General features: G+C 45.7%; 1 protein-coding gene and 1 long non-coding RNA gene across 3 annotated transcripts in view; both read left to right on the top strand.

Moving 5' to 3' along the window:
* SOCS7 (suppressor of cytokine signaling 7) overlaps positions 1–21,028 on the top strand; it is a 30,483-nt gene extending 9,455 nt beyond the window's left edge. The window contains exons 3-10 of one of the 2 annotated variants that reach the window (XM_083582888.1): positions 1,491–1,595; positions 4,555–4,659; positions 9,911–10,041; positions 12,045–12,213; positions 12,497–12,625; positions 13,014–13,149; positions 15,825–15,984; positions 17,093–21,028. In XM_083582888.1, coding sequence (XP_083439014.1) covers positions 1,491–1,595; positions 4,555–4,659; positions 9,911–10,041; positions 12,045–12,213; positions 12,497–12,625; positions 13,014–13,149; positions 15,825–15,945 — 896 coding nt within the window. In that variant the 3' untranslated portion in view covers positions 15,946–15,984; positions 17,093–21,028. The remainder of the gene's footprint in view (positions 1–1,490; positions 1,596–4,554; positions 4,660–9,910; positions 10,042–12,044; positions 12,214–12,496; positions 12,626–13,013; positions 13,150–15,824; positions 15,985–17,092) is intronic. The other variant, XM_083582889.1, reaches the window with a different exon arrangement.
* Positions 1–23,567, top strand: part of LOC310748212 — a 78,122-nt gene extending 54,555 nt beyond the window's left edge. Inside the window, exon 2 of the long non-coding RNA XR_014541206.1 lies at positions 21,481–23,567. This is a non-coding gene — a long non-coding RNA (uncharacterized lncRNA). The remainder of the gene's footprint in view (positions 1–21,480) is intronic.
* Positions 23,568–26,238: the final 2,671 nt, after the last annotated feature.

Raw genomic sequence — 26,238 nt, 5'->3', positions numbered from 1 at the left:
AAAGGAAATTTAATAAATAAATATGTTAACCCTCTGGCCGAGTTGGGTTTAATCTCAGCAACTAGACTGAGAGGACAAAGGCATTAGTGTGGTGCTAGGAAAATTTACATAGGCTCACCCAGATCAGAGAATATTATTATTATTATTGTTGTTGTTGTTGTTGTTATTGTTATTATTATTATTAAAAAGTTAGTGGTTAAAAAAATAAACCCACAAAATCAGAGATCACAGAGTTGCATCTAAGGAAATGCAGAGGGCAAAATGTTGATTCTAACCTCTAGCAGTTCCCTACTTGGTGTAACAGCAAGAAGGTTGCAGTTCAGTGTAACTATGGAGGACCTGAAGGAAAAGGCAGTGCTTTGGAGTCAGACACCGAAAGTGTCTCTCCGCCCTTGTGGCAGAGGATGCATTTGAGAATCTGGGGAGCGGAGGATCTGACTCCATTCCAAACACCTAGCAAAAGGAGGGCAAGCCTACGCGATCTATGGCTTGTTGTGTTCAATGGAGCTTACTCCAAAGTTGCAATAGGAAGCGTGGCTTTGACTTCAACGCTAGAGAATAACTTGATTCATTTCCTGGTTTCAAATATAGGTCAGGGCAAGTTTATGCTCGTCTTATCCATTGCGTATTGTTTGGGGTGGGGAGATCATCACCAGGTGTATTACGGGCTGTTACTCAGCTGTTTAGAAAGGAAGGCAGGGTGGCCCATTCAGATACACACCATCAGATGGTGATCGTTAATTTCTGTCATTAACATTCCAGGGATACAGGGTTGCTTTCCATGCAAGTCTTACTCAGAGCAGACCCGTTGAAATTAATAGACATGACTAACTTGGGGACCATTAATTTCAATGGGTCTGCTCTGAGTAGCACCTAGCTGAATGCAGCTTGTGGTTTCTACGTTTGCCCTATTTAGACGGTGCACAGATTAAGCTCTTCAGTTTAAAGTGTGTGTGTTTTGGGGAGGCATTTCAGTGTTGTTCAACGTCATCCCTCTTCGAGATGTCTAGAAATCTTCTAAATTTGACGTCATGAAGGAGAGCTGGGTGCAGTTGCTTACTGGCAAGGGAAAAGGCACTCTGCACATGTTTATAGGCAGCTGCATCAGATGACCGCAGGCCTGGCAGTGAAAAATACCGTATTTTTCGCTCTATAAGACGCACCAGACAATAAGATGCACCTAGTTTTTGGAGAAGGAAAACAAGAAAAAAAATATTCTGAATCCCAGAAGCCAGACAGCAAGAGGGATCGCTGCGCAGTGAAAGCAGCAATCCCTATTGCTGTTCTGGCTTCTGGGATAGCTGTGCAGCCTGCATTCGCTCCATAAGACGCACACACATTTCCCCTTACTTTTTAGGAGGGAAAAGGTGAGTCTTATAGAGCAAAAAATACGGTACCTCCTGGGGTTTGGGTGCTGGCTTGAATGCAAGTCCCTGTGGTGCTCTGGGATGCTGTTGGTTTTAATATCTACTTTCCCCACATCTTCCTAGGTGAGACAGTGTCTTTGGTTGATGTCGACATCTCCCAGCGCGGTCTGACGTCCCCACACCCTCCGACGCCACCACCTCCCCCACGGCGAAGCCTCAGCCTTTTGGGTACTGCTTGTCTCCTGAACTACCTTTTGCGAAACCGCACATTTCGCCCAGAGTCCTTCCTCCCTCCCTCCCTCGCCCCCCAGAATAGGCCCTGCCCCATCTTTCCCATCTGCTGCTTTGTAATGATCTTTTTCAGTGAACGGAAGGAAGCCTCTTAAAACCCATTTGGTGTGTAGCACTTCACAGCCTTTGGGTTTTTGTTCTCGGAGAAGCCTCCTTGTGTCATCTTCTGTGCTCTCTTCCTCCCCCTCATCCCCAAATCCTGCGCATCACAACGAAAACCGGAGCCAAGAAGTTAAATTCAGCAGCCTTTATGCATTATGCAAAGTTGCGTGTTTGTTTTGCATAATTTCACTGCTTTTGCTACCCGTGGTGGAAGGGTAAAGAGTCAAATAGGTCACACTGATCTCTTTCCCTTCACTCCTGGAATTCCTATTCATACCCTTTTTGGCTTTTGAGATACTGCTTAGTGTTGCCCGCCCCCCCGTGTATTTTTTTGAAAAACAAACCCACGTATTTACATAGTTACAACGTCCAAAAGCTGGCTTGCTTTCTAAAAAGAAAAGGACAACTGGAATTCTTGCAGACGGATCATTTGTGTGCATACTTGCAAACAAGTCCTTATATAATTATAAAATGGTGCAGCAATAGAACTGCTGGCACATTTGCAAAGCTAAGCAGGGTCCGGTGTGGTTTCGCATTGGATGGGAGTCTGTGTGTTGAAGTTCCTGCATTTCAGGAGGTTTGGACTAAATGACTCCTGGGGTCCCTTCCAACTCTTAGGATTCTATGATCAGAGATGGGGAACTTGTGGCCCTCCAAATGTTGCTGGACTCCAGCCCCCATCAGCCCCAGCCAGCAAGCGTAGTCAGGGATGATAGGAGCTATCTTAGCCCTGCTAGATTTAAGCATACAAAGCTGCCTGCACCTGCCCATTTTGTTCCATCTAGCTCAGGAACTTTGGCAGCATTTATTATATGTGCAGCCTTAAATTCAATTTCTTTTCTAAAGCTCAGAAGCAGTTGCGTCTCTTTGAATGGACTCCTATCCCCGCACTTGCGCCAACCTCTCCTTTTATGTTGGGCATCAGGTCTTCCCCTTGAACAGCTGGAAATGCACTTGGATTTCGCCACCCTTTAGGATCCGTGAACTTCCTGCATTGCGCTGCACGTGCTCCTTTTGTGCATGGGAGGCTGGCGACAAGAGAGGGCTGGCGCTTTAACAAAGGAGATGGTACAAAGTGCATAGAAAGCTAGTTGCTACAGAAAGTTTTAGGCTAGATCAGGGTTTCCCAAACTTCCCAAGCTGTTCTTGGACTACAACTCCCATCATCCCTGGCTAGCAGGACAAGTGGTCAGGGATGATGGGAGTTGTAGTAAAAAACAAAAACAAACCACAGCTGGAGACCCAAGTTTGGGAAACCCTGAAGTAGGTGTTACAAGAGATATGCATCATCACTTGCTGCTACGGGTAGGATTATGGGCAGCATGGTATCATGTCAGTGTTACGATAAAGCAGGGACCTTTCACATTCCTTCCTGGTTGTGGGCGAGGCCAGAATGCGCAGGGTGCAATGTTGTGTTCCAGCCACGCAAGCCAGAAGTTTCTATGCGTGTGTGCACATGCATATCTCTCCCATCTTCCGCCCAAGCGAGCAGCAGTGGGTATTATCCCAGGTCAAGGGCACTTTCCGGCCTGGCAAAAGCAGTCAAGGAAGGGGAAAAGCAGGCCAGTGATGAAGGAAGTAGTTTGGAGAGAGCCCCGAGGGGCCAGATGGACAGTTGTGTTTGGCTCCTGTGCCTGAGGTTTCCTGCTATATAAAGGCAGGCAGAGTGGCAGCATTGCCAGCGTCTAAAGCAGGGGTGGGAGGGTCTTGTGGCCCTCCAGATGCCAGGGATAATGCAACATCTGGAAGGACGCAGGTGCCCCATCTTTGAAATGAAGCTTCTATGCATTTTAAGCCAGGAAGCCCATTTTCGGGGGAACACTGAGGCTTGTTTGGCACGTCCTCCACCTTTGCAAATGGAACCAGCCAACTGTGGGTTATGGCTTGGCAGGTGCTTATGGGCTCCTCCTCCCTATTTTGCAGTCACAGACAAAGCCAGGAAGTTTCGCTGAGTCCCTTGGTGGGCATGTCTGGTGGGCTGTGCTGGCGTGGCTGAACCTTCCAAGCTGTTACACCTGCTTTCTATAAAATATAGCTATTCTATTAAAAAGACACACCCACCAACCCACCTTCAGCATCTCTCAGATTTAAACTGATTCCTTGGTGCAGCGATAAAATTGCCTGCACATTTGCAAAGCTAAGCAGGGTTTGGTATGGTTTCAAATTGGATGGGGGACTGCAATCTGAGATTCCTGCATTTCAGGGGGGTTGGCTAGATGACCCTTGGGGTCCCTTCTACCTCTGATTCTATGATCATGTTGAGATCTGGTCTTTCGAACGATTTTGCAGCCCGCAAGTCAATATATGAACTTTTGCATCTTCAGCAACACCAGTGTGTGTGTGTATATGTGTGCATACACGTTGGGACACCTTTGTGCCTATGAGAAGTGATTGCTCACATTATTAAATGGTGATCAACAATCCCAGGAATAAACAGCTTATGGGCAACCATATTGACAGATGGCTAAGAGACCATCAAAAGATCAAGTATTGCAGCATCTGAAGTTGTTTCCCTCCCCATCCACCCAAGGAAACTTTTTCTGAAACGGTAGTTTTTCAACTTAGATACCCAAGATAGCCAACACTTTACAATCTGTGCATGCCGCAAATAAGTATGGATAAACCTTTGCTAAGCATGTGTCTTCTCGCTTTTTTTAATTGATGTAGAAGACTCTCAAGGTGAATGTTTGGGTGGGTCTTGGAGAAGGTGAAGCTAATGCGAGCCTGTCTTACACCCATTTGAGTTTTTCTTAGTTCCTGGACATTTCAATTATTTTTTATGTTCTTCTTCTAGACGATATCAGTGGGACACTGCCTACATCTGTCTTAGTGGGTCCGATGGGGTCTTCGTCCCTCCAGTCTTTTCCTCTGCCTCCGCCGCCTCCGCCGCACGCCCCGGGTCAGTTTAGCTTTGATCCTCGTGGTTTCCAAAAAATTCCGCTGTAAATTTCCACCTCCCCTCCCTGGAGCTGGGCTTTCCATTTTAATTATCGGATTTTTGGACTCAAGGCGGTGTGCAAGAAACAGAATAGTACGCAAAAAAAATTGATGGCACTGCATGCAAGGCACCACCCCTTCTGTTTCTCTTGGTCATGCTGGAGATGCCAAGCCGTGTGCACCGAATTCAGCTGAAAACCTCTCCTCCTGGTCCCTTTTCAAGACTCCTGACAAATTTTGCCTTGCTCCTATTAGCTACTATGGGATGGTCTGGAGCAGAATTTTGCAGATACTTTGACTTTCAAGGGATTGGAGTAATTGAATATATGGTAGAGTCGTGGGCGTTCTGGGTAGCTATTTTTAACCAGAGCTGCTGCTATCAGCATTGTTGGTCCTTGGTGCAATGGATTTGACTTGCTGGTAGTGAACTTGCCTGCACTGTCCTGACACTGGTGTAACAGGTGTCTGGAATTGGGGTGGGGGCAAGCACCACCTTAGCTGTGCTCTGCCTTCTTGTTTGCTCTCCCATAGAAGTGAGTGGTGGCTCCATGATGCTGCTGTCGCATAGTGAGCCAGCAGTGATATTGATAACCAGTGAAGCTGCTGTAGTGGTGGACAGGGCAGCTAAGGGGAGGCAGGGTCAACTGGTTTTCTTCCCATTTTCCTCCCTTGCAAAAATCAAAAAATACAGCAGATACTTAAGCATGCTTCTTGGACCAGAGCGTCAGAGGGGAAAACTTGGGCCCCTGGAAGTCTTGCATTTCTAGGAGTCTGTGTCAAATATCCCTGTAATTTTTCAGCTGGTTATGCCAAAAAAGTGGTGGGCAGAAAAGCCTCTGGAACAGAGCTTTCTGAACTTTTCATGCTGGTCACACACTTTTTAGACATGCATTATTTCGTGACACAGTAACTCAGTTTTGCATCAGTTTGCGACACAGTAATTCAGTTTAAAGGGACGCAGGTGGCGCTGTGGGTTAAACCACAGAGCCTAGGACTTGCCGATGATCGGCATTTCAAATCCCCGTGACGGGGTGAGCTCCCGTTGCTCGGTCCTTGTTCCTGCCAACCTAGCAGTTTGAAAGCACATCAAAGTGCAAGTAGATAAATAGGTACTGCTCCGGTGGGAAGGTAAATGGCGTTTCCATGTGCTGCTCTGGTTCGCCAGAAGTGGCTTAGTCATGCTAGCCACATGACCCGGAAGCTGTACGCCGGCTCCCTCGGCCAGTAAAGCGAGATGAACACTGCAACCCCAGAGTCGGTCACGACTGGAGCTAATGGTCAGGGGTCCCTTTACCTTTAATTCAGTTTAACTCACAAACCGGAGGTTAAACTAACCCCTTTCCAGCCCCAGAAGGTGCATGGACAGTGCTTGCCCGGCACACTTACACACTGCAGCTGACACACTCACATGTCACATCACACGGCTCTGCTCTAGAAAATTTTCTGAATGAACATGACTCAGTGGGATGGTGGGGCATGGGAAGGCTGAGATACAGCTTTGGATTTTGGGGTGCAGAAAAAAATAACAGTGGGACTCTGCCCCACATTGCGCAGTATAGCCTGCCTTGCCGAGTGGTACAACTCAAACAGTATCTCAACCGAAACCAACAAGCACATTTACTAAGCATAATTAGAACCTGCCATTCCTCTTATCGGCAACCTCCTTAAACCAAGGAGTTTCTTGCTACCCACGTAATATAGAATTGCTTTGGAATCGAACGGGTTTCTACTGAGATTTCCCACTAAAAGTGGCCCCAAAAGTATATGACTTTGCTGCCCCTTGTGGCCAACCAGGGCTGTACAGTATTTAGAATTCCTCCCTCTGTTAGTGACTTTCTTTTATCTAGTGGCTTAAACCTCCCAAGATATAGGCACTTTATTATCCCTATAAGTTCCTTGAGGGAGACTGGGTTAAAATTTATTGAACTGAGCTATATTTGAAGGCAGCCTTGGCGACAGTTCCACATCTCTGGAGCTCTTTTTCCTGGATGGAATAAATTATACCCTGCTTTTCACCATCCGGGTCTCAAAACCAGTTTACAAAATAAAAGTGTAAAATATACGACATGTATGAAACATTGGAGGAATGTAACATCAGAGGAACATTTGCAGTGTAAGAGCCTCCTGGAATAAAACTGTTCTAACCAACCAAGGATGATTCCTGCCTGATTTATACTAGGAAGGGATTGCCAGTCTGTGTACCTGATGTGGTTTGAGGTGTTCATCTTTAGGTGAGTTGAGGCTATGGAACGGCTCGTTTTAGCAAAGGCATGTTTTCCTGCCTCCTCATTTTTAAAAAGACAAGGGTCATACAGCGGCTTGTTTAAAACCGCCCAGTTAAATTAATAGCCAGAAACAAAGTAGAAAGTCAGCAAAAGCCCTATTAAGAGCTGTTCCATCAGTTGGGGCAATGGTGCAGTGTGTGCCTAGAGTGGGGTTGCCATATTTCAAGAAGTAAATATCTGGAAAGTTGTTGAGGTTTTTGTGTGTGTGCAGTTACCCTCCAATACAGAGCCTGACCCCAAGCCACCCACGCCCCAGATTGCCAGGTTTCCCCTCCCAAAGAAGACATGTCAACCCTAGAGCAGTGTTTCCCAGACTTGGGTCTCCAGGTGTTTTTTTGGGACTACAGTTCCCATGATCCCTGACCACTTGTCCTGTTAGCTAGGGATGATGGGAGTTGTAGTCCAACAACAACTGGAGACTCAAGTTTGGGAGACCCTGGTCTAGAGACTCACTTTCCGCAACTGGGAGTGTCCAGTGTCTTGCTTCTGTGTCGCCCCTCCTTTCCCCAGCCCCACCACAGCTTCTGCTTCCTGTGTGGTTCAGCCCCACTCCATCCTTCTGAGACCCGTGGCTGATGCCTCTTTCTTCTGTCCCCCTGCGGGAAGTGAGATCTCAGCCAGGGAACTAATTAGGGATTTAGCCTGCAGTGGCACTTGCCTTATGGAATGCCATGCCCTGCCTGGGGCAGATCTGCCTCTAGAGACATCTAGGGTTCCCTTTCGCCAGCCGATGAGAAACTGAAGGTCTTCCTACACAGTGTTTCCTGGCTACTGGTGGTTGATGTCAATGTTCTAGATAGCTAGCTAAAGAGAAGTGAGCGCTGCAACAAAACGTTGCATGGAGAAGTGCTCCTGATCCGGTCAGCCAGCCAAGCCTGCTCCAGAAGTACTCCATTGCATCCCCCTCCCACCTGGATTTCTGTGTCCCCCTACCCTCCAAAATAGCATTCTGTGGCCACTAAACTTGCTCAGTCCTCTTTGGGCTGTTTGGGAACCTCCCCAGCCCTGCTTAGCTTTCCCCCCGAATATTTTGTACCTCTGCCAACCTTGGGGTACCCCAAGGTCTGACAATACCTCCTCCTTGATTGTAGTTACATTTCCAATGGCCTGAACGTCAGAAATAGAGGAAAGTTCTTTTTAGCTGATTTTAGTATTGTGTTTAAGGTTAAAGATATCTGAGCATAGCTATCCATAGAAAGGAGATCCATAGAAAGGAGATCAATCCAGATAGAAAGGAGATCAATCCAGCTAATCATAATATGCGTTTGCCAGGTTCTTTTCCTATGTTCAAAGAGCTCCATTTCTCCACCACTCTGCCCTTCCGGAAACTTTTACCTCTCGCCAGGAGGAAAGCAGGGGAGGAAGTGGGCCAGAGTTGGCTCTTGATTTAGTGGCGCCTCAGTTTCCCGCAACATCTCGCACCGATGCTAAGTTTGGGAGCATTATGGGAATTTTAAAGATTGGCTAGATCCAGCTGCCTGATGCTGCTCAGAATGCCAGCCCAGGGGTAAAAAAACAAAACCAAGGGTGCTCAGGGCAGGTATCGCAAGTGGGTCCTGCTGAGGCCCAAGGATGCCCAGTGCTGTCTTTGGCACCAAGGTGAGCACACAGTGGTACCTCGGTTTTTGAACATTATCCGTTCCGGAAGACTGTTCAAGTTCTGAAACATTTGAAAATCGAAAACTCAATAGCCAACAGCTAGGCCTCACTGATCTTGCACTCAGTGGAAGCCGTGTGGCATGTTCGACTTCCAAGGCGTGTTTGGAAACTGAAGCATTTACTTCCAGGTTTATGGCGTTTGAAAAACCGAAATGTTCGTCAACAGAGATGTTCAAAAGCTGAGGTACCACTGGAATAGTAAGAATTGGTTTGTGGAAAATGGGTAGGTCGGATATAGGGAGTGAAGCTTACTGTAGGAGGCTTAGATTATACTGTATTAGGGTGTTATTTTTATAAATAAATTTTTATTAGTTTTCCAATGTTTACCCAGGATTAGTACAATTTTGCCAATTACAGTGGTACCTCGAGTTACAAACACCTCGCGTTACAAACACTTCGGGTTACAGACTCTGCTAACCCAGAAGTAGTACCTCGGGTTAAGAACTTTACCTCAGGATGAGAACAGAAATCGTGCACTGACGGTGTGGCGGCAGCAGGAAGCCCCATTAGCTAAAGTGGAACCTCAGGTTAAGAACGGTTTCAGGTTAAGAACGGACCTCCGGAACGAATTAAGTTCGTAACCAGAGGTACCACTGTGTACAAATACCAGTTAATATCAAATTAATTCCAAATTTATATATAGTCCAAGCGGTTTTCTTGATTGATGTTTTCATCCAGTACTTATAACTTATATTCCTGTGGGGTGTGTGTGTGTGTGTGTGTGTGTGTGTGTATATATATATATATATATATATATATATATATATATATAAATAAAAACTTCTAATTACATTTCAGAGAGTATATTAGGGTTTTGAACAGTTTCTTGGCAGCTGTAGGCCAGACATGGGGAACCTGTGGCCCTCTAGATGTTGTCGGAGCAAACGTCAGTGGTCAGGGATGATGGGAGTAATAGTCCAACAACATCTGGAAGGCTGCCACTGCTTGTGGTGCAGGGTCTATACCAGGCATAGGCAAACTCGGCCCTCCAGATGTTTTGGGACTACAACTCCCATCATCCCTGGCTAACAGGACCAGTGGTCAGGGATGATGGGAATTGTATTCCCAAAACATCTGGAGGGCTGAGTTTGCCTATGTCTGGTCTATACTTTCAGTAATTTCTCTTCATTGTGTGTTGGGAGCGGGGCGGTAATGTCCTGTTCAGGACCGGTGTAGAATTTTGCTGCCATGGGCAGCTGCCACCAGCCGTCTTGGCTTTTTAATTCCTTGGGTGGCTGCATGTCTTAACCCTTTCCTCTCCCCTTTCAGATGCGTTTCCCCGGATCATCCCGATCAGAGCACCAGAAGCGGTACACAGCCAACCTGCACAGCACCTCCAGTGCCCTCTCTACCGGCCTGACTCAAGCAGTTTTGCAGCTAGTTTGCGGGAGCTAGAAAAAGTAAGGCTGACCTAAACCAAATGAGTGTTGGAAGTGTAAAGAGAAAGAAGGTTCTCTTTATTGTATGTGGTGGTCTTGTAGTAAGGTTAAAGTTTATTGGGAAATGATACATAATGAATTGAAAAGGATTTTGTTTGTTAAAACAACAACAACAACAACAACCAGAAGCTTTACTTTTGGGAATTATAGGGACAGAACTACCTAAACTGTATAGAAACTTATTCATATATGCTACTACAGCAGCGAGAATGTTACTCGCCCCCAAATGGAAAGAAGTAGAAGTCCCAGCAAAGGAAGAATGGATACAAAAACTTATGGAATATGCAGAAATGGTGAAACTTACTGGAAGAATAAGGAATCAAGATAACCAAACTTTTTATAAAAGAATGGAATTGGTTTATTGAATATTTACAGATGAATTGTAAACAGATTATTGGCAGGATTGTTGTAATAACCTGCAGTTTTATAAGAGTATATATTTAAAGTAAATGAATAAATGAGCAAATTAAGTTAATTTGGATATGCAGAAGATATTAAAATTAAATTTAAGGAGCCGCAGGAAGAGGGGAAGGAAGTAAAAGTTTTGAAATGTTAAAATGATTGTAAAACTAGCGAAATGTATAAATTTGGAAAGCATAAATAATTTTTTAAAAAAAAGAAATAGAAAAAGAAAGGCTGAAAATATATTTTTTGAAAGTTCAGCAGAGGTTCTTATGATGGTTCCGTTGTAATGATGCTTGGCTTCCATCGTGAGCACAGGAGCTAAAAGTAAAATGCTTCTGTGTGTGGTAAAGAGTGGATTGCCAGAGCTTGTACAGAACCTATGGTTTTGCTGACCCTGTATTTTGCAGATGGTTAAAGCTGGTTTGGAACAGGCCTGTGCATGCAAGTCTGGCCCAATACATTTTGCCACCTGAGGCGGGACCCCAAAATGGCTCCCCCGGTCCCTGCCAAGGAAGAAAGGGCCAGGGAAGACCTACATCAGGAACAAGTGAGGCAAGAAAGATCGAGAGCGGTATCTGCCGCTCCTGTGAATCCTGCCGCCTGAGATTGTCACTCACCTTGCCTCATGGCTGGGCCGGCCCTGCATGCGTACACTGCTATTTTGCAGTCCGGTGTGTCTTATTTTGTAATAATGTAAGGGGAAATAAGTGACTCATGCTTCTCTGGTTCTGTGCCAGTGAAATTCCTCTAATGACTTTACAGGGAACTGCCTACTTGCGTTATGCCTGGATGATTTAAGTAATCTTTTGCTTAGCGTAAATTAGTTCAACCGTGCTTTCCTTACGCTAAGCCAGAGAGTAGGTGCTGGAGCTGGAATGTACAGCCACATGCTTGCAAAAGTTTGCTGTTTAATCAGATCGATTCCCATTTATCCCACGATTCCAAAAACAAAACACATTGGGTTGTACATAAAACTGCTGTTCCGCTCATGCTACAGACTTCTGTTTGTGCAGCCGACTTTCCCCGCCATCTTTCTTCTCTCCTGCAGTTCCCTGATCATCAAAATCTGCTCCAGAGGGTTGAGATGCCTTCTGGAGTAGATTTTGGGGGCAGGGGAACAGCACAGGGAAAGGATGAGGAAATCCAGTTGTGTGGAAAGTCACTTAGACTGTGTTACAAGCCCAAATCATTATGCTGTGACAGTAAGCTACAAAAGGCTTGAAAAAAACCTAACTGGTTTCCAGTTACAGTGGTACCTCTAGATACGAATGGGATCCGTTCCGGAGCCCTGTTCGCATCTAGAGGTAAACGTATCTAGCGACAGCACGTCTGCGCACGCATGCGTCGCTTTTCGCCGCTTCTGCGCATGCGCGTGATGTCATTTTGAGTGTCTGCGCATGCGCAAGCGGCGAAACCCAGAAGTAACACGTTTCGTTACTTCCGGGTTGCTGCGGAGCACAATTCGAACGCGCTCAACTCGAAGCGTATTTAACCCGAGATAAGAATGTACCTTGTAATAAAAATGTCCCTCCTTCTTCTTTTTGAAAAAAAACCAACAGTGTGGTTGGTACTGGGGACCAATGAACTGGGAAGATGCTGAAATGAAGTTGAAAGGGAAACCTGACGGGTCCTTCTTGGTTCGTGACAGCTCTGATCCTCGGTACATCCTGAGCCTCAGTTTTCGATCACAGGGTATAACCCACCACACCAGAATGGAGCATTACAGAGGTGAGCCTTGAGGGCAGGGCAAGGGCATTAACCTCGGGTGGCATCCTACTCACCTTGCAGAGAAGGTCAAGTTCACACAGAGAGGAATCTGCCCAAGGGAGTATCTGTGATATAGGTTGGACTCTTAAGCCTGATCTCTCAGTGCCAGCATTCTATCCACTCACCTGTGCAGATAGCCATTATTTTGTAGGGTCTGGGGGACACACATGCACATACCAAATGGATGCTCTTCCACCCTCTGCTTTTCTGTCCAACGTGCCCCTTAATGTTCCTTCATTGGCAGGGACCTTCAGCCTTTGGTGCCACCCCAAGTTTGAAGACCGCTGCCAGTCCGTGGTGGAGTTCATCAAGCGTGCCATCATGCACTCCAAAAATGGGAAGTTCCTTTATTTCTTGCGATCCAGGGTTCCAGGTATGTATTTAAATGTGCGTGTGAAACATTTAGATGCTTTTGATTGTGAGATCCACTACACTCCTAACACATAGCAGATGTGTAGGGCCAAGTCTTTTACTAGAAGGAGAGAGGGGGCTCAGGCAGTGGCTGGAGAGGCTTCCAGCAAGTGTCCAATACAGGCAGTGGCGGGAGAGGCTTCCAACAAGTGTCCAATACAGGCAGTGGCTGGAGAGGCTTCCAACAAGTGTCCAATACAGGCAGTGGCTGGGGAGGCTTCCAGTACTCACTTGGCCTCATGCTCCTAACAAATATCTTTCTCAGATGTTTCTGAGATAGCTGCAGAGATATTTCCTGAGAAGTTCTCCCCCACTCCCAATGTATTTATTTGCTTACTTTTAACTTGCAGGTCTCCCTCCGACCCCTGTCCAGCTCCTCTATCCCGTCTCTAGATTTAGCAACGTTAAATCGCTACAGCACCTTTGCCGCTTCCGGATAAGGCAGCTGGTCCGCATCGATCACATTCCAGAACTACCGCTCCCCAAGTAAGGTTCCGTTCTGTGCTTTGTTTTGTGTTTTTTCCAACTCCATTTTAAGGAAGACCCTAGGTACAGAAATCTAACTGCTGCATCTTCTTCATCATTGTTCCATCTAATAGCAAAGCCAAGAGGTGTGCATTTCAGTTTGGAAACTGAATGGGGTCATCCAAAGATAAGGCTTTTGAGTTTTTTACTGCATGCTCAGGGGACTTCTAAGATAAGAAGAGGTATCTAGGTTTGTAAAATTAAGGTGTTTTTGTTTTGTTTTTTTAAAGGAAAACTTCTAAAAACAACTGTGACCTACAGAAAGTTGGAAGGGAGGAGGGAGCTGTCCTGTGTGAGCCTCTAATAACTTATAGCAGGGATTCCCAAACTCTGTTCTGTGGGAACCCCAATAACCCCTCACCTTCATTTAGGCAGCTCATTGGTATCTGTGATTGGGCATGGCACATCCATCGCAATAAATAGTCCTAGTTCAGTTGCATTTTTATTGCTTCTATGGAATTGAAACTGGAACGCAATATGCAAGAGCTAAAAGAAGCAATGAAAAATACACGTAGTGCAGTACCTAGTATAGCACAATACATTGGCTACCATGGGCAGGAAAATTTTCAAGTAGTCCACAAGGATCTTCAGCGATTTTTGAGTGGCTGCAGGGGGTGGGGGGGGGTGGATTTGGAAGCCACTGGCTTATTCTCTCCTAGAGGTGTGATGCAAAACAGCATGTGATTAAAATGCCCCTCCCTTGCTATATACTGTAGAAGAAACGTGAGAATGGGATAACTTTTGGACCCTCTTTCTGCACAGCCAGTGGTATCAGGGATGGTGAAGTCTTTAGCCCGACAGTATCTGGGGAGAGACATAGGTGCCCCTTCCCTTCTTTGGGTGTTTGTGTCACTTAGGGTTAGGTTGACACGTAGCACATTGCTTACTCGGTGACTGCAGCATCAAGCAGGGAGTTTCCTGTGTGACTATAGAGCAGGGTTTCCCAAACTTTTTGGACTACAATTCCCATCATCCCTGACCACTAGGGATGATGGGAGTTGTAGTCCAACAACAGCTGGAGACCCAAAGTGTGGGAAACCCTGATCTAGAGCATGGGTAGGCAAACTAAGGCCCGGGACTGGATCCAGCCCAATCACCTTCTCAATCCGGCCCGCGGACATTCCGGGAATCAGTGTGTTTTTACATGAGTAGAATGTGCCCTTTTATGTAAAATGCACCTCTGGGTTATTTGTGGGGCATAGGAATTGGTTCATCCCCCCCCAAAAAAAATATATAGTTCGGCCCCCCACAAGGTCTGAGGGACAGTGGACCGGCCCCCTGCTGAAAAAGTTTGCTGACCTCTGCTCTAGAGTATCACAGATGGAATGCTAGAGATTTTAAGTATCACCCCACATCACTCAAATGTGATTTTTTGGGGGGGGCGGGGTGGAGCTGGTTCGCACAAACACACACAAACTGCATGCCGTCAGATGGAGTGGAGTAATCCAGTGGTGGCAACCAGACCTTGAGCAATGGCATTCCAGACAAGCACTCCACATCAAACGGTGGCAGGGAGAAGGACCAACCTTTTTCCAAGCACCCGTAATGTCTGCTGCTGTTGCACTCTGGGATAATGGGATGTTGCCTGGAGCAAACGGCTTGCTTGAGGGGAAACGTCTGAGGATTCCACAAACGAGTAGTTGCTCTGCGTTTTTTGTTGTGCTGTAAATTGCCTGGAAAGGCCTCAGGGTAGAGGGGGTTGTCTGTGATACTCTCCTTCCCGCACTTACAGGTTGAACTGCCTAGTGGTGTAAGCAAAATGTTTAAGAACTTTCTGTGTTGGTTACAGAGGGAAGCGTGTTGGGCTGGGGTGGCGTGGGGAAGGAAGCTGGTTCTGGCCCTGGAGCTGTTAACTTTTTCCTGGGAGAGGCAGAGAGTGAGTGTGAGAGAGAGCAGGGAACCAAGAAGTTGGGAACAGGGTGCAGAGGCTTTAGGATGGCTGAATTCCAACAAGAGTTTTAACATAATTAGATCTGGGGCTCATCTGCAGTGGAAGACAGTTTTAAAGTCTCTTCCTGTATGGGTCGGTCCTTCTCTTAGAGCAATGGTGGGGAACCTTGCGCGCAGGAGCCAAATCTGGCCCTTCTGCCCTCTCTGGGGTTTTCCCCAGGTCACCCCAACCCTCCTCCATCCCCTATTTCTAGCTGGAATGTGTCCCCTGAATGATATCCTCTGCTTGCCTGGATGATGAAGAGGAGAGGGTATTTGTGCTTGGAACCCTCTGACTCTCCTGCAGTTGAAACAGTGCCTAGAAAGGGAAGAGTTGCACCCATCGCTCTGCTCACTTTTGCCTGTAGTCCTGCCCTGCCCCACTGAAATGTGGCCCCCGGCAGGTTTATTTTTGAGGCCATGCGGCCCTTGGCCTGAAAAAGATTCCCCAGCCTCTATCTTACTGTGCCTTCCCTCTTTTTTCCGTCATTGTGATAATCCTCTTGGAGCAAGGGTACATAGGGTAGCCCCAGTTAGTGGGTTCCAAACTCCTACCCATGTTGTGTTTGCAGAGATAACCCCAATTTTGATTTGCAGCTATTTTTGAATCTTTATTTTTAAGTAGGAGGGAGGTGATTCATTTCCGCTCCACAACACACCGTGCCCTCAATATCTTCTGAGTGTCCCTCGGCTCTCTGTTCCCTTAGGCCTCTGATCTCATACATCCGCAAATTCTACTACTACGACCCCCAGGAGGAGGTGTATCTCTCCCTGAAGGAAGCTCAGCTTGTTTCCAAACAGAAGCAAGAGGCAGAGTCTTCAACGTAGCGAGGGCCCCCCCCTCCCGCCTTGCTGCTGTCACCAATGGTAACGTAAAAAATTATTGTATATACAAGGGTTGGAGCAGGGATTCTTCATCTGCGACTCCTTCATCTGCATTGCAGCGGGTTGGGCTAGAATGACTGTCGGGGTCCCTTCCAACTAGACAGTTCTACGATGAGGAACCCGTGGCCCTCCAGATGCTGCAGGCCTGCCAACTCCCAGCATCCCTGGCCTGTTGGCTGTGCTGGCTGAGGATGAGGGGAGCTGGAGCCCCTGTAATATTTTGTTTCTCATCCATAGGCCACACCACGCAGTATTTCTCAAACTTTGCTGTTGTTAGACTACAACTCCCATCATCCCTAGCTAGCAGGACCAGTGGTCATGGATGATGGGAGTTGTGGTACAACAAGGGTCTTCCTTTAAAAAGAAATGAAGGCTTGGAGTCTGGGACTCGATGGGCCCCTGGTGGTTTGGGACTCTGGCTGTATCGATCGCTTTTGCCAGTGGAACAAAGGGGTTTTGAGAGGCACTTGGAGGACAGGGCACTCATACTGGAAATATTGTCCTTGGAAACTTCTGGCATTATTGCCACACATTAGAAAAACTTGTTTCATGGGGTATTTTTTTCAGTTAGTTTTTCCTCTTGGTGGTTTTGTCTTCTGTTTCTGTTGCCTTTATCATCTTTTCCTGGTGGTTATTTTGACACCACTGACACAGTCAGGTAATTTTAGGCTCCAGGCTTCACGGTCTTACAGGCGCCTTTTGTCCAGGTAGGACTTCACAGAGGACAGCCCTCTGTTTTTGAAGGGATGTTCGGTCCATGGCTACTTTAAAAAGCTGTAAGGAAGGAAATCCACACAAGCCTGAAGCCTGAATCGGTGTCATGCAGAAATCATGCTTACAAGCTCTTCTTCACAAATATAAAAGCTGGAAACTTCATTTTTTAAAAAATAGAATCCTTCGGGATTCCACACCTGTACCAATGCAAAGTTCTGTCCTGTCACAGAAGCGCAAAGTATATGCAGCCCCCAGCCCTTTGGTCTTTTCGTTTTTTGGATTTGCAAAAGCAAGGATCTGATGCCATTTGGCTCTGTCTAGTGGTCTGAACTTAAATGTTGTTCCCCTCTGTCTTTCTTCACCCATCCCAAATTAGGAATTCGGTCACCAGTATCCTGTCGCTGTGGAAGCCGCGTTGGAAACGACTCCCGGCGCTTGCTTTCTGGCTGTTTCTTGGCCTCCAGAGAGGACCCAGGGCTTGAAAAGAAAGCACAGCTGTGCGCAGAGAAACAGGAGCCATGACCCCATCTGGTTCCATAACGATATTTTGGAATCTGCCGAAAACTGGACTACAAGCTCCTGGAAACATGGAGAATGTCATGATATTTTTCTTCTTAAATTTATATTTTTTGGTGCTTCCCTCCCCCTCCCTCCCCTTTCTTTCCAGCATGGGAAATAGTGAGCCGGTTTTTACATTTTGTTGACCTGTCTGGCATTTGTGGGCTGGGGTTGAAGGTGCAGCAGACTCTTGAGACTTAGCGAGCCGAGAAAACAAACCAACCCCTGTGTTTCCCTGCCAAATTGTACTTGTGGGAGAAAGCTGCTTTTGCAAGCAGGGCCTGAGCCCAAGGTATACCCAGCTGTATCAAGCGGTTGTGTTGGGGATGTAAGGCCAAAGGCAGAGGGGAGCAGAGTGAGGGGTTGGGGAGGGCAGCGAATGATGAGCTGAGCTGTGGCTTCCTGCTCCATAAGGAAAGCTGGGATGGAGGAGCAATCAGCCTGTTCAAACAATGGGAAATCGCCATGGCATTTTAAGCCTGGCCAGCTGGGCCAGAACACTGTTGCCTTCCTTCAGATGAAAATGGGATGCGGATAGCATTGTGAAGCTTTTCCCCCCACTGCAAGTGCTGTTAGCTGTCTGTCTCTGCCTTTTCCCTTTTCCCTCCCGCCGCTATTAACACAGGAGCTCCAAGCTTCCTTATATCAGGTGGAAGTAAGATGCAAACCTGGGCACCTGAAGCCAGTCTCGGAGTTGCCCACCTCAACCTGTCGCTCCGAAGATGACCTGCTGGATAAGTCAGACTTGGCCAAAGGAAATGCCTCCTTGAATCTTCTTAACGTGCGGAAGGGAAATCTTCGAAGCACCTTAGCCCCAGGCCCCGCTGTGCGAGTGGGAAGGAGAGAACGAAAGTCTGGAGTGAGCTTTCCATGGTTTCCCGTCCAAGGAAGACTCCCGTTTGTGTAGGACTGATATTCTCATCTTCTAGCCCAGAGAAATATTGTGTGTTGTCTTAATGGTTCACCCCGCAACAGCAAGGAGTGGGATTTTTAAAAAAATTATTTATCATAGCAAACCAGCTCACAGCTGTTCAGAAGTGATTTTGACATCCGAAAGGTGCATTTTCTGTGTGGGTTTGATAAATCCTCTTTCCATGTCCAGCTAAAGGTACTTGACATAATTTCTTGGTGATTTTTTTTTAAGCTGTGATACCTTAATTTATTATTGTTATTATTATTATGTTGTAAAGCTTGCTCCATATTCTGTGAAAAAAGAGTTTTACCTAGGCTCCAGCCTCCACTTCCGGAAGTCTACATGCTACACACTGGATATAGCAAACTGAGGTTTCATAGTCATTGAGACTTTGGAATATTCTTAAGAAGAACTAGAGGATGGCTAGTAGATTGTCTTCTAAAAGCTGAACCATGAAAAGATCGCCTCTGTTAAAAACAAAAACCCAGGGGCTTCTAAGGAAAGCGGACCTCTCTTCTCTCCATTCATACTTGGTGCGTTTCGAGGTGGGCTCCAAAATTTAGTTCCTCGCAACTTCTTGTGCAGGAGCTCCCAAAACAAACACGCGCCCTTGGATCTCATTCTCCTGCTTTGCTCTTCAACTGGCTCTTGATTGACTGCCTGGGCATCCATGTTTGCTCTGTCCCCAAAGAAGGCTCTCTGTCACCCATCTTTGCACGTTTGCGATCTAAGGGAACTGAAGATGCATTGAGCGGTGGAACTGGTGCCCTTCCCTGGAGGTCTGTTGTCTTGCAACACACGGTTCCTACAGCAGCCGAGACAACTTTGTGTAGACATGAGCCAATGAAGGTGTTGGGTGTGCCCTGCGATAGGAGATGGGAAAGCTATAAGTTCCTGGAACTCTTCCCATTGACTTGTTCCTGATAACACTGGGGAGAGGTGAGAAGAAGGACCTCGCCCTCTGCTGCAATACATGTGGCCATGTTGCTTTTGGAGTTGCGCCATTATTTGTGGCAGCAAATGATGCAACGCTGAGGGAAAAGAAGGCTTGCTGACGTGCAACTACTGAACACTTTCCATGCCAGGAATGATCATAAATGAACCAGACGACCCTCCTGCGTGTGCATTTGGATATAGAATGATGCACTGGAAAGACAATCCATTTTGTTCTAATGTGCTTGTAGAGCTTGTGTGTGTGTGTGTGTGTGTGTTGCTGCAAAGGAGGACTTAAAAACGGTGCTGGAATTAAGTTTCAACTACCAAAAGGAGATTGAAGATTCTGCTCCTGTCTGCAAAAGAATGCCGTCGCTGCCTCTCTAGTGAATAGTGCAAAGGCCTGGGGCTGCATTGTAGGCTGTCTAAAGTTTTCGTGGTTTCCCAGCTCATCATATCTGCTCTCCTCAATTAAAATGGCACACTTCCTGATCTTTGGTGGACTTGGAGAGTTTTTTCCTCTCTCTCTCTCCCCGCACCCCCCTGCCTTGTTTCCCACCACCCCCTTGAAAAATATTTGGTTCAAGGAAGAAGAAGAGACCAAAAGGTCTCACAAACCGGCCGCCTCCAATGGTGCTGGGTGAAAACGTTTTTTAAAATCCTGTTCAAACACGCACAAACCGTAACCCAGTGCCGGAAGCCTGGTATCTCCTCGGAGCCTCCCGCCATTTTGTGGAACTTGGAACACCTCTAGAACTCTGTTGACTGACTGCTAAAAGTAGCAAAGGCCAATCACGTGTAAATAACTTGCAGGGAGTCCTGTGGCTTCCCTTGGCCGCTGTTGCGTCCATCTTAGTCCACTGCTGTAATGGATTTCCTGTGAAAGGAACCTCTCTTTTTTAAAATCTCTCTTCCCCTCCTCCACCCATTTGGTTTAAATTCTTCCCTTGTTGGGGCTGCTTTTGATGAGTTTTCTATTTTTGGGAAATGTGTGAGTCGTCGTGGATGAGTGTCGGGCAGCGAGAATTAAATTCTGCACTGTAGCTTTCTGTCGCCTGTGCTCCTGACTGAATGATTGCTTTGGTGTGTTTCTGACGGAGCGTCTCATTTTTCCATTCCTTTGTAATAGCAGAAGGGGTATGCGTGGGATGAAAAAACTGTTACACTCCGGAACAAACTGGAGTGTGTTTTTGGCTTTGCTCTCTGTCTTAGAATCATTTGCCCTTTTAAAAAAATATATATTTATTTTTATTTATTTGTTGTGTTCAGGTTGGATCTGGGAGTTTCTTGGTGTATCGCCTCTGTGTGAGGCAGCCTTTGGACAGCCTGGTGCCTTCCACGTGTTTTAGACTGCAACTCCCATCAGTGACAGCTAGGGCTGATGGGACTTGTAGTCCAGGGTGTCGGGGGGGGGGACCAGGTTGGTGCAGGCTGCTATAAGGTCTGCATTATATTCCTTACTTAAGTTAATTTACAGCTTCTTCCTCCCAGCATGTGGAACTAGGAAGTACACTGTGGGTACTTTTCTCACCCTTCTGGTCAGTGATGCCTCTTGATAAAATTTAGAATTTGGAGTGTGGCGGGGGGGGGGGAGGGAAGGTTTATCAATCCATTCTTACTTTGGCTGTTTGGAAGAACAATATGCCCATAGGTTTTTGATGTTAGTCATGGGATGAGAGCCAGTGTGGTGTAGTGGTTAAGAGCGGTAGACTTGTAATCTGGTGAACCGGGTTCGCGTCTCCGCTCCTCCACATGCAGCTGCTGGGTGACCTTGGGCCAGTCACGCTTCTTTGAAGTCTCTCAGCCTCACTCCCCTCACAGAGTGTTTGTTGTGGGGGAGGAAGGGAAAGGAGAATGTTAGCTGCTTTGAGACTCCTTCGGGTAGTGATAAAGCGGGATATCAAATCCAAACTCTTCTTCTTCTTCTGGGTGAGGGAACCTTAAACAGAGGACCACATTCCTTTCTGGGCAACCCTGTGAGGGCCACATCCCAGCGACAAAAAATGTCAATTTTAGCTTTGTGCACTAGGCTGGTTTTCTACACATACTCAAGCTCCCCCTCTCTACCCACCATTCAGACAAAAAAGAGGCATCAAGAGCGCACAGTCCAGTCCAATGCTCGGTCTGTGAAGCCGGTCTAGTGAGAGGCTGTAGACTTGGGAGTCTGGAGGGCCAGGTGGAGAGGGCAGGATTCATCCATTGCTGGTATGTCCTCAGTACATTCGTACCTTGGATCTCAAATGCCTTGGCTCCCGAAAAAAGCGGCTCCCGAACACTGCAAACCCGGAAGTGAGTGTTCCGGTTTTCAAATGGTTTTTGGAAGCCGAACGTCCAGCATGGCTTCTGATTGGCTGCAGGAGCTTCCTTGGTTTCATAACGTTTTGGAAGTCAAATGGGACTGTACATTCAAAATGCAATGGATTCAAAATGTTACTCTTACTGTCTCCCCCTGTTTTTTCTTTATTATTTTTTACTGTTGCATAAGCGCTGCTCTGGCCCACAAAGAAACCAAGTCTAGATGCCTTCATCAATAATAATAATAATAATAATAATAATAATAATAATAATAATAATGATGATGATGATGATGCTTTGGTTCTTCAAGTTTTAGGGTTTCCCAGATTTCTGCATTGTGGAAATATGCACGTGTGACCACCTTCGCCCTGGGTCAGCGGTGCAAGTTTTTCCTTCTGCGTTCAGGTGAACATAGAAAGTCCAAGGCTGGTTAGATACAAGTCTTTTGGGCCTGCCTGTTTCGATAGAAGTGCATTTTGATGTGTTCCTCCTACAACCCACTTGCAAGGTACATCACTGTTCCCATTTGTCAGATAGGAAGCTGAGGTGTGATTAAAGATTTGCCCAAGACTATGCAAGTCTGTGGTGGGTTTCAAAACACTATTCACAGTCCAGCAGTCAATAGGCCAGGGCTGAGCTTTTTTTTAGGAAGACACCAAAACCGTTGAACTTTTTATTATTATTATTATTATTATTATTATTATTATTATTACAATTACAAAAATGCCCCCCCCAAAAAAAGCTGTGTGTCAGCCGCCATCAACTAATTGGCCATAGTGGAGATTTTCCCTCTTGCAAATATGGCTTTAGTTTTGACCTTGAGGATGTCACAAAAGCTGTGGATTCCTGCCCCCTCCAAACTTTGAAGGCTCAGCTGCTTCACCTGGTTCCAGCCCATGCAACTTCTAACCTGCACTTCCTAGCGCCTACAAGTTGATTGCATCATACAAGTTGTGTGTATAGGGGTGGCCTTCTGGACTTTGGGCATCCTCATATTCTTTTGCGAGCCCAGGAAGAGACAACATAAATCAGTTCTCTTGGCTGGCTGTAATTCTGGATCGATCGCTCAATCAGCTTGCGGCATTAGAAGCTGTACAAAACTGAAAGCTCTTCACAAGTCTTACGGAGGGGTGAAATGGATTAGCTCAGAAATTGGCCTTGTCAATTTCACTTCTTGGCAACAGCCCCATGAGCTCGTTTGGAGAGCCACCTATCCTTTCAAGAATGAACGCTTTTGAAGGGACCGCAAAATTACTCTATGCTCGTAAAATTACTAGTGTTGTGAGCTGCTGGGACAGTTCAAAAAGGCAAGGAGGAATGGGGGATGCCTCTTGTAGTTTTTCCATTGCACAAGGTAAAATGGTACTAAAAAGCCCTGCTAAAACCCCCGCTTGATCAGAGAAGGTTCGTGAGAAACGCAAAAGTGAATGTGTATGCTTCGGTAATAACACTGGAAGGCCAGCATTTGTGTACGACTTGAAACCTTGCGTATTCCTCCAGCAACGTTGATTCAGTAAGATCCCACCTGACTGCACTGAAAAGGTTTATTTTGTTAGCTATTTTGCTAAACTCCCAAGTTTGCGCTGTGTGTGTGTGTGTGTGTGTGTGTGTGTGTGTGTGTTTAATTTATTGAAATAGCTGCTGTAATTTATTTTCGAAACTATACAAAATGTTTAAAAACAAACAAAAACCAACCAGACTTGCGGGCCAATCTCAAACGTGTGGGACAGGGAGGGGGAGATGCTTTTATATGAAGATAAATGCACTTTGGGTGTGTTTAAGACATCTTTTGGGAGGGGTTAGACTGTTCTGAGGACTGGGATTTGAATGGCCTTGTCTGTATATATTGTATCAATAGGCACGTTTTTGGTTTTTCATGTGGATACATTTGTAACTGCTGCAGGTGCTGTCTGGAAAACGGATGTACTGAATAATTTTGCCCCAAAGTTGGGGTGGGGGAACCCCCCTTTCCTTTATTGGGTAAATTTTGTCAACCATGGGAGAGAACTTTGCCTCTCCTGTTTGTATCTCATTTCTATTGTGGGGTTGGTTTTTTTGTTTTGGTTTTTTTTGGGGTCCCCCCCTTCTGCCTATGGGTGGTTGTTTGACAGGGGGTGGGGAGCGGGGTTTGAAATAAAATACTTAAATGGTCCCTTACGTGTTCTTGTCTTATTTTGTAGGGGTTGGAAAATTCACTTGGATTGTTCAAACTTGCCCTCTTAATTTTTCAAGTATTTGGAAGTTCTCCACTTTCTCCAAAAATGCTTACAACAGTCTAGTAAGGTAGGCCACTAGAAATAGGAGCATTTTCAGTTCAGGGGCCACATTGCTTCATGAGGAAACTTCTGGGGGCCACATGCTGGGGGGGGGGCAGAACCAGAAAGAAGCAAAAATGGGTGCAGAGCAAGTAAAGTGAAAGTTGCCCTTTGGACAGTATTCCCCCGCCCTCATTTATTTAAAAAGCATTTCTAAGCCACTTATCAAAATATTCTCTTAAGCCGTGTGCAACATACAAACATAAAAAAAGAATCAATATTAAAAATCAGCACCATAAAAAACAACATAAAATCATAAGGTTCAGAGTCCAGCATTAATATTAATTTTTATTTAAAATCATTTCTAAGCTATATTCTAGCCTTGCAAAGGGCAGAAATTTCTCTTAACAGTGGTGATCTATTTTGAAAGCTGTCCAAGCTTGTTTTATGCATAATCTTGGGTTGATCTTGTTGGGATTTTCTTGAATTATGACTAGCATAGGAAAAAGGGGAACGGAAACATGAGAAGCTCAGTGACATTAGCTGAGGCTTGGCCATTCCTGAACATTTTGCTACCTTTCTTGTTGAAAAGGTGTTATTTTTAGATTTTTAGAAAATGTGTTATTTTTAGAACCCACCATATTTTTGTGATTTCAAGTTGTTTAAAACAGTTTTTAATATAATAATAATTTATTATTTGTAGCCCACTCATCTGACTGGGTTGACTGGGCAGCTTCCAGCATATATAAAAACATAGTAAAACCTTAAAAAGCTTCCCTATACAGGGCTGGCTGCCTTCAGATGTTTCCTAAATGTTATATAATTACTCATCTCCTTAACATCTGATGGGAGGGCGTTCCATAGGGTGGGTGCCCCTACCAAGAAGGCCCTCTGCCTGGTATTGGGTTTTTGTGGTGTAACCCACCCTGGGACCTTAAGTTGTAGGGCAGGTAATTATTATTGTTATTTTTATTATTAATATTTATTAAAGATAAAATGAATTATAAGGCAAAAGAAGAAAAGGAGAGAGTAAACTTGTTGAATAATTATTATTATTCAACAACTGTTGTCTATAATGAAATGATAATATAAAGAAATAAAAATAATTTAAATAGAAAGTAATAAAGTGAAAATAAATGGATGAAATATGCCCTTAGCCCAGGTCCTGTCCTCTTCTGGCAGAAACTCAGCCCACTTCTGGTTTGGCTCTGCCCATTGCTGGCATCATATTCCCTACCTCCACTCCAAAATTCCTGATATAAATAAGGGATGTATTCAAGCTAATGCAACTTGGAAGCAAGCCTAGATTTGAAATGTAGATTGTATTCACGGCAGAAGGCTCTACCCTTCTAGGCAAAGCAATGGATGAAATACGTGGAGCTAGACTGCTTCTAGGCATATGCAGAGTACGTTTCCGGTGTAGTAACTGCAACAGCCCTCACATAGCTGAAAGCAAACACTAGGAGTCAGGTCTCGCAGGCCCAAGCAGCTGCAGTTTCTCCCCAAGGAAACCCTAAAAATAAAAATCCTGGAACCTGGTGACTATTTTTAGAAAATCCAGATCAGTGGGCAGGACTCATCTTCAAGCAACGTTTGTGTGTCAAAGCTCTGGATCGGCTGCATGGACTGGGCAGCGGAGAGGACATTTCCAGCCCTACCTGGTGAATGAACCTGGAAAAATAAAATAAAAAGGTATTTTGAACTGCTGTTTCCACGATGCTGATTGCCCATCACTTCAGGCAGTAAGATAAATCAAAGTTAAAAGTCTGAAAATTCCCATACAGATGTAGACGGGGTGGAATCTACACACATATAAAATGTGAAAATGCCCTTTTTAACAAAAAAAGGTTTGAAAAAAAATACATTGAATTTGGCATAGCTCACTCTCGCCATCTAGTGTCACATTAGTATATTGCACTTTACAACACACTTGAAACCTTTTATTTACAGCTGTATAGCTGAGTCCAAGGTAAATTCTCTACTTAAAAGGCTTATTGGAAGACAGACACCAACACAAAAAGCCTGATTCCTATATCCTAATGAATTGACCTCCTGATAAGTTGGTACCTGCAGGAGGCCGTCTCTTGCAAGAGCACCGTGTGGCTGATTGGCTCTATAACAGATGAGGCAATCTTTCAAGTATCCTGCATCATGCTTTATACATGGGTCATTCCATATCAAGGGACGCGGGTGACTCTGTGGTCTAAACCACTGAGCCCCTTGGGCTTGACGATCAGAAGGTTGGCAGTTCGAATCCTCACAATGGGGTGAGCTCCCCTTGCTCTGTCCCAGCTCCTGCCAACCTAGCAGTTCACAAGCACGCCAGTACAAGTAGATAAATAAGTACCACTGTGGTGGAAAGGTAAACTGCTTTTCTGTGCACACTGGTTTCCATCACGGTGTTCTGTTGCGCCAGAAGCAGTGTAGTCATGCTGACCATATGACCTGGAAAGCTCCCCATAGTCACCTTTGACTGGACTTAAAGCAGAGACATCACCTTGCCAACAAAGGTCCGTATAGTTAAAGCTATGGTTTTCCCAGTAGTGAGAGCTGGACCATAAAGAAGGC

Source organism: Podarcis filfolensis (assembly GCF_964270895.1).
Source record: "Podarcis filfolensis genome assembly, chromosome: 13".
NCBI lineage: Eukaryota > Metazoa > Chordata > Lepidosauria > Squamata > Lacertidae > Podarcis > Podarcis filfolensis.
This window is presented reverse-complemented; position numbering and strand designations above follow the sequence as displayed.